Source organism: Ranitomeya variabilis, chromosome 2 (assembly GCF_051348905.1).
Source record: "Ranitomeya variabilis isolate aRanVar5 chromosome 2, aRanVar5.hap1, whole genome shotgun sequence".
In the NCBI taxonomy this organism is placed as follows: domain Eukaryota; kingdom Metazoa; phylum Chordata; class Amphibia; order Anura; family Dendrobatidae; genus Ranitomeya; species Ranitomeya variabilis.
This window is the reverse complement of record NC_135233.1, coordinates 398,762,716-398,771,411: the sequence shown is the minus strand read 5'-3', so window position 1 is coordinate 398,771,411 and position 8,696 is coordinate 398,762,716. Positions and strand designations below refer to the sequence as shown.

The following is an 8,696-nucleotide window of genomic DNA, read 5'->3' as shown; positions in this document are numbered from 1 at the left end:
AAGATGAGGATAGGGGAGCATAAATGTAATCAATGCAAATTGATTTTTTACCTGAATGGAGCAAATCTACAATTCACTCACCTCAAGTAGATATGTTCGCTATAATTTTGCTTCATGTTTTTCTTCTTTTGGATAGTAAAAAATATGTAAATTTTACCAACCATTTTCTTTTCAGATTTGCATATTTTTGGAACACAGAGAGACAAATACATGAGCCAAAGAAAGAAATGTGATATATACAGCAGGCTGTTCTTTCTAAAGGTTGCAGCAATTTTATTTACTACCAATACAATATCATTCTTATTTGTCATGACTCGTAAATAATGAAGACGGTGTGCAAGATCTGTCCAGAAACTCCTAGGTCACATTTTTCCAACATCTATTTATTGCTGACATAGAAACACAGTTAAAAAGGGAAAACATGACATCTGAAGTGAAGACTACAGGTAATGTATTCAAGTCTCATAAGAATTAACATTTATGTCTAGATAATACATGCAACTTTCTGAGTGCCACAGGAGAGAATTCCATATACTCTTATGAAAAGCGAGAAGGGGCAAAATACACATTTTATTGTAAATCTTTTAGACTTTTCTTAGTGTTTTGTTTTTACAATTTTTACACAATTAAAACCATTTTCTAAAAAAAACCAAAAACCTTACAGTGGGGACAATATAAAATAAAATGCCAACTCTACTTATATTTGCCCGGCACAGAGAGAAATTAAAAGCATTTTTTGCATTCGTCTTGATCCTTCGACAAGTGGAAGTTTTCTAGAAGCGACAAGCAGGTAAATTACAGCGTTTTACACACAGATTTGTTTGTAAATTACATTGTTAGGTTACATTAAGAAGCTTACACAGAAAACCTACCGACCAGCACTCACACGATTTCTTTATTGTTCACGCTCGGTACTTTAAGGACAAAATCATTTGGATTGTTTATTTCCTTTTGTCTCTCAGAGACAAATTAAAGCTCTTATAACATCGATGAGGCGCTGACGTCTAAAGTATCAGAGATAAAGGATGGATGAAGCATATAGACATACGTGGGGCGAGCAGATTAAACCCCCAGTTTAATTGGCCCTATTCAACCATTGAAGTGAAGGGAATGTGGTCAAATTTCCAGTACTTAGTTATTTCGGAATCATGGCTTTTGCCTAGAAAGTGGTTACTCAACAATGTCTCCTATTTCTATGGAAATATTCACACAGTAAAGATTCTTGTAATGCGCATATCATAGTTTCAGAAGAGATGAGAGCGCTCTGTGTTGGCACTTCTATGACCCAAAGAGTGTTTGACAAAGGCCAATTCTTAGTGGATGTGTGGCCAGTGGCCACTAAGGAAAGAGTAACAATGAATATCCACTCCACCATTATCAGCTTTACAAGTCCTGGAGAAGTTATCCAGATTGATATGAATTCATCAGTCATAGTGACACTTTGCCTATACCCATGTTTGATTGATGTAGATTCCTGGACATTTCCATTTTTTCTCTTAAAGTGTTCTGACTTTTTTTTTTTACTTCTTGCTATTTCCTAGTACAAGACCCAATAAAGATGTCAAATAACTCCAACAACCATCCATGCTAAAAGCTTTTTTATGGTTTCCTCTTGATTTTCTGGCCAACTGTACTTACCCTGAAGCCTCAACCACAAAGGTTTATGGTGTCAATGAAGCCCACAAATGTCTGGAAAAATCCTTTTCCTCCTATTGTTCGGACTTAGTTTTTTCTTTAAAGGAGTCTTTTGGCACAAAATGTCTATTTTGGCTTCTGTTTTAAGAATAGGTGTTTGGTGCACCCTTGGTGAGGTTAAACAGTATATCGCACCTTTCCACGTACTTTTTTTTCATCTATTTCTGCCCTACTTTTATAAATCCAGAGGAAGAGATCACCGGAGATGGATGGAAAACAAGTATGTGGGAATAAGGACACACTGTACTGTTCCTACATGCCAAGGGTACACCAGGTGCAAATGCTTGGTCTGAACAGTAATTTTGTGCTTAGAGCCTTTCTTTAAATGTGGAGTAAGGTCATCATCTTCACTGAGCCTAGAGCTTCAAACTTTAGGGTATGCACACACGGCATCCAAGTACGCCAGCTCTTCCATTCAGAGTTTGGTAATTTATGTTGCGGGTGTTCACATGTTGCACAAATTTGTTTGCAGAAGACAGACAAAAAAATGTAAAAGTCATTGCAACAGTTGAACTCTATGGGTCCTGATTGTGCTTGTAGAAGAACAACTTGTGAAAATGTCCATGATGTCCTGTGTTCAAGTTTCACATCTTACTTCTGCCTTCACTATCCAAGTGGTCTTTCAAGCAGAGGACTGTTCTCCATTCTAGATTTGCCCCAATAGGCAATATGCAAATCTGTTGTCAGAAATGGTTACTAGATTCCAATATTCCTTATTCCTACATGAAATCTATTTTCCAGGCTTGAAAACCACAACTGGGACTACCGGATCTACAGTGAAGAGGCCCCGTAAATTAACTTAACTGAAATTACTTAAAAATGTAATAACTTTAATTTGTGAACGCACATTTTAATATTCATCGGTTCCCACGAAGGACCAACTAATTTGCATCCTTGTTTTCTAACTGTAACACGCATTATATGAAGTCAAAGAATAATGGTTTAATATGGCAGAAAGGGAAAATAAAGAAATTGTGAACGTCTTCGACTGTTTTCATAAATCCATTACGTAAGTGACTCTTTAACAATTTTCCTATTGAAACTAAAATCTACTGCAGTCATCGATTTACTATTTTGACAGCTTTGTTGCTGCTCGATCGTCGTATGTGATAAAGAAGACGATTGCAATGTACTATATACAACAGAGAAACTAAATAGTGATGTAAACAGAGTTGCCCGGTGCCTACGATGCCTCCGTCATACGTAGAGGAATGCTAGAAGTGGATATATCGGTCGGGTAATTGTTAGTTGTGGGATATAAATCATACAATCCATCAGAATGGACCCGGCTCAATTATACAGTTTAACAAATTGCAATGCTAGAACATCTACGATCCTGGGTTTATTCAGCAGGAATAAGAGCGAAAGGCTTGTGTGTGTGTATATATAGGAAAGGACTGATCATGAAACTTAACTAGTAGGACAGTGTGATGTCAGAGGCATAACCTGGCGTCAATATCACGTTCCATCTCTGCTGACTTCTCGTTGCCTCCACTTATGGATGCTAAGAGTTTCATGGAAACGTGTCACCTCAGGCTCATCACAAATGTATGCACCATGGAGGGAATTATGTAAATACTACAGGGCCCATGGCAATGTAGGACTCAACATCGCCCTTAACACCTATAGCGGGAATGATTATGGGTGCTAATGGATCAAAGAGGCGAAGGACCTCAGATCAGCTTCACCAAAATCATCATACTATATGTACCATAGAAAGAATGTAGCTGATATGACATCCATGGAAATGTAAGACCCCAGATCAAGTTCACTACATTGTTTTTTTGCCCATGAGTGGTTTGAAAAATTTGGGTTAGACCACTTTCCGATATGATGACTCTACATCCATGGGATGAAAGGGAGTAGATGCTAGGATTAGGAATTATCAATAACAATGGCGAATATTTTCATATTTGTTGTGGCGCCCATTCCACTTCTTTCAGGACCCTTAAAAAAAAAACAAAAAAAAAAACTGGCTCAATCATAACCCATCAAAGTTTTGAAGAACTTACTCCCTAATCTAATGATTGTGGGCGACAGTGTTAAGAACATACAATACATGTCATTAGTCTTACTTCAGTCATTAGATGTAGCGTCGTTCTATATACACAATGTATCTCATGTCACACTCTGATGTATCTTACACATGTTGTATGGAGTGTTCAGCAGTGACTATGTACATCTGACACACAAGTATACACACAAGGAGCTATGAGATGCTCCTCAGAGCTGGTGCTCATGTACAAAGATAGAATTACTCCCTGAACCTGGTGCTTGTTGACATGGAGTAAAATTTGCCAAGGGAATAACTTTGACCGGATCTTCAATAGTACAGTGTCTCTCACATGTGTTGTAAAACTGGGGTCGAGATGTCCCCTTTTCAGTATCTTCCTTGGGTACAGGTCTTCCAAGGGTGTGTACTCCGTCTGGCCTGGTACCTCTTCCCCAACCTTGTTGGAATCCAAATGTTGGCAAAGGAGGGTTGGACTGTTGGTATTGGGTCAGGGATGGAGGCATCCAACAGTTATCGGAGTGGCCGAGGATCAGGCATTCTTGGGTGCAGGTCTCCGAGGCTTCTGCCAGGGCTTTCTGAAGATTGACTTCAATTGCTAGGAAGAAGAAAAAAAAAAGTTTTAAATTAGTTTGGCTGTAGGACAGAAACAAAAGTGCACAATGTTCACAACGGGTTCAGTTCATTCTTCCTTTTGAATCTATTTTTTGTCTAGTTTTTCCTGTTTTAAGGCTGTTTATTGTTTTACACCAAATAATGGTGAATTTATGAAGACTGGCATGCAAAATATCAGTCTTTAACCAAACTCCCCTGCAGTAAGCACATGTCTTCAGAACTTTTGCACATCTGAGAAGTCTCAGATTTTAATTTTTGGAAGACAAAATTGTTACCAAACTAGAAAAAAAAATGTTTGCAACCTGCTTTTACCCCAGTCTTTGTCAACTTTTTAAAATATGCTGAAGTTTAGCCAGGAGAATTGCGTGGCTGAGCACAACTGCCAAAATCATCATAATGTACATTACTAAAATGTCCTGAGTTATGGCAGACATTTACACCAGCCCCTGGCTAGAATTCGGGTCATAGTTTATGAATTCAGCAATAATTTGTTCTACTTTTTTGACTTAGAATATTGTAAATTTAACCAGAGGTGAATAATCATGCCCCTTTGCGAAAACTCATCCACTTATAGGTAACATATAACAACAATTTTGCACAAGTTCCTTCTTGGATCAAATATAGTTAATTTTTTATGGCAAAAAATTGGCTTAAAAGAATGACAGATTCCCCCTCGAGTTCAAATTGACCTTGTGATTCAACCAGATGGTGGATAAGCAGCCCCAATTAATTTCCAAAGAATTTCAAGCTGTCCTGCAGGCTCAGGGGGGCATCAGTGTCAGTGTGAGCTATCTGTCCATATATGAATGGAATGAAAGCTATGGCAGGACAGTGCAGAAGACCCCACTGCCGACACATAGACAAAAGCTAGACTGCAGAGTGCAAAAATGTATGTGCGTAAGCCAAAATTCTTCTGGGAAAGTATCTAATGACAGATGAGACTGTGATAGAGCTTTTTGGTAAAACACATCATTCTACTGTTTAGGTAAAAAGTAATGAGACCAACAAAGAAAAGAACACAGTACCTACAGTCAAATGTGGTGGAGGGTCACAGATGTTTTGGGGATGTTTTGCTGCCTCTGGCACTTGGTGCCTTGACTGTGTGCAATGCATCATGAAATCTGAAAATTACCAAAGGATTTTGGGTGGCAATGTAGTGCCCAGTGTTAGAAAGCTGGGTTTGCATCCTAGGGCATGGGTCTTCCAGCAGGACAATGACCCCAGATATATTTCATAAAAATCCCAGAAAGGGATGGAAACAAAGTGCTGGAGAGTTTTGAAGTGGCAGCAATGAGTCCAGATGTCCATCCCATTGATCATCTGTGAAGAAATTGCTGTTGGAAGAAGATGCCCTCAAATATGAGAGACAAGCAGTTTGCAAGAAAAGAGTCATCCAAAATTCCAGCTGAGAGGAGTAAGAAGCTTCTTAAATGTTATAGGAAGTGATTGATTGCAGTTATTTATTGCAAAGGATGCAACCAAATATTAAGTTGAAGGTGACAACTATTTTGTCCGGCCCATTTGGGGGGTTTTGTGTGAACTTTTGTCCACATTGCCTTTTTTTCCGCTTCTTTTTCCTGTTGTTCCAATACACAAAGGAAATAAACATGTTAATAACAAAATATATGTAGTGTGGTGCAGTAAAAGGTGTAGTGCTGGACGGAAGATATATTTCTCCCCGCAGGATAAGTTTTGGCCTGTTATTTTCCTAAGGTTGAGGACCTGCAGGGATGTCACGATCACGTGATCAGCCCATGTGTTGGGTACCTCACCTGTGGGTGTGGTATAGACTATGTAATGGAGTTTCTTTTGTTTGGCACATGTTATTCTGGGTGTGGAGCTGGGCTGGAATGAGCCTGAACTGTTTTCTCTGCCACATATGTCACAAAGGTTGGTGACATGACTGTTAGCAACCCTGGGAATGGCACCTGGCGGAAGCCGCTGACCTGGCAGCCGCTTAGTTAAGCCCGTCCCATGTAAGGGAGAGTCTGAGACCAGTGGTTCTCCAAGCTGGAGTATGTTTGATTGTTTTCTCTTACTTTCTGTCACGGACTGTTTAAAGTGACAATAAACCACTGAAGTTTGGACTGGAAGCCTGTGTGTTGCCTCATTACTGCGGCCCTACCACTGCTCACCTGAGCCAATCCCTACAGTAGTTACAATAATTTCAGGGAGAAATACTTCATTTTCTGGAAGAATTTAAAGGGTGAAAAAACAGCTAACATAGAAAAAACTCAGAAAAAATACATACAATGAGATACGGCCTTCCCAAAACCCTGTCTGATGACAAATGCACACTTAGCAGGATGCAGCAGGCCTCCACTGATAAAGGCTAGGAGCGGCACAAGTGCAAACTACTTGATAAAAACAACCACCCCCACCCTCCAAACATTGCAGGGGTTGGCTGCCTAGTAGAAAAAATGCACATTGATATAACTCACATAGGACGCCAGTCACACTGATAAGTGTGGTGCACAGTGTCTGGTATGCAACCTATTAATGACGCCCCTTGTATTAACAGGCGGGCTGCCCAGCACTATAATATGCAGCACACAGTGACAGACGCCCCAGAAAAACCTAACCAACATAAAGAGGCCTGGCCACATCCTGCAAAAAAGGATATGATATAGTGCAAAAAAATGTATGCATATGATAAACACATACACTATATGAGCTAAGTGTGCATTTGTCATCAGACAGGGTTTTGGGAAGGCTGTATCTCATTGTATGTATTTTTTCTAAGAATTTAAAGGGTGCCAACACTTTTGACCATGACTGTACAGTACAGCAGTGTTCATACTTTGGAAATGCGATTTGATGCTGTAGAAAAACCCAACCTATCAAATGTCTTTACACAGCAATAAAACACAGCAAATCTAAATTAAAACAAAAAGAAAAAAGTATATATACAGAAACCATCATGGATCAATACTATAATATAACCACATCCCCCGTTACCATTTCCAGCTATAATGCATTACTTTCATACCACAATGCAGTGGAGAAATATAATTGCGGCATACTTAGCGCCGTTTACTTTAAAGAACATTCATCAACCTCATGTAGTGGGAAAAAAAAAATCAGATTTCATGAAGCATTGTTTGGATTTTATAGGCACTTTGTGAGGATTGTTTATTCTGCAACTTCTTACCGAAAAGTACTTTCAACATCAAAAAAAATTCTCCCCCCGCTGGATTTAGTATTTGAAAATGGCGTCCATTATCCTTAGTCTCCAGAGAAGTTCTTTGATTGCTTTGGAAAAAATATTTTAAGCTCAAAATTTGCAGAGAATGAGCAAGTAATGTAGAATTTAGGTCCCATTTTTACCAACGCAGAACAGTTACTTGTGTCCTCATCTACACATAAATCAGAAGGATCTAAGAGGTCCAATGTGCATCATCTTGAAGGAAGTAGACCTGAATGGAAAGTAATTGCTTCAGTCACCTCCGGATGGCTCACCTTTCGGATCCATTATTGTGTTGGAGCCTAAGTGCGTCAGGACACCTGGGTGGGCTCCAAAGGGACCGCCGATCGCAATAGAGAAAATTTGCCCAACTAGTGGACCCTTCATGACAATCATGGAGAAAGTGATATCAACCGGTTAAGAGGACATTGCTTTGTAAGTCGTGAGCTCCAATTAACCTCCCAAAACTGCAGATCACCTATACTATGAGCTCGGAAGATTAATAAGCAGTAGCCAGTTTCCAATTGGGGAACGATCACAAATCATTAGTTACTGTACATAACTAGAGCGGGCAAACTGGTTAGAGGATCTGAAGGATCTGATGGCTTCGGTGGGATTACTATCAAACAGCACCGAACAGATTTACAAACAATGCATGAAAAAGAAATGTTTCCGTATTTTATTGAAGAAGTGGAGAGAGATGAAAGTAAATCGCTGCCAGTCTCTTCTGGAAGCCGCCATTTTTCATTACATCTAAGGATGTGCTGTCATAGGACAGGATTGTGGGCAATCTCACCAAAATCAGTGGATTCACCCAACTATGATGTCTATGGCTGTCCTAAAGAGTTTATTATTTTGTAGCATATACCATTATTTTTATCTGGAGTTGTTTACCACACCGGTCCTGAGAATGAAGGATCTGCGGCACTGCACTGGTTTTATTTTATGGGTCTTTAACCCTTTGCCGTGCAGCACACTTCCCTGCAAATTTGTGGTCTTTTATTGTCACTGCAAAAGGAGAAACCGAGATTGTGCACCCCCTGTAAGTGGTGGGTGCTCTAGAGATCTATGACCTCCACCAATCAGAAAATGAAGACGTATAGAACATACATACATAACTATCGGACCCCCCACCTCTGCTGCCAGTGTCCCCCTCTAATTTTCCCACAATGAGCGTCAGAGCAGAGCACC

The 8,696-nt window shown here is 39.7% G+C and overlaps 1 protein-coding gene across 2 annotated transcripts in view; it reads right to left on the bottom strand.

The window, feature by feature from the left end:
• Positions 1 to 346: 346 nt before the first annotated feature.
• The window catches only part of PCDH11X (protocadherin 11 X-linked), a 1,508,525-nt gene continuing 1,500,175 nt past the window's right edge, over positions 347 to 8,696 (bottom strand). For both annotated transcript variants that reach the window (XM_077286500.1, XM_077286502.1), the window contains one exon: positions 347 to 4,304. In XM_077286500.1, coding sequence (XP_077142615.1) covers positions 3,919 to 4,304 — 386 coding nt within the window. In that variant the 3' untranslated portion in view covers positions 347 to 3,918. The remainder of the gene's footprint in view (positions 4,305 to 8,696) is intronic.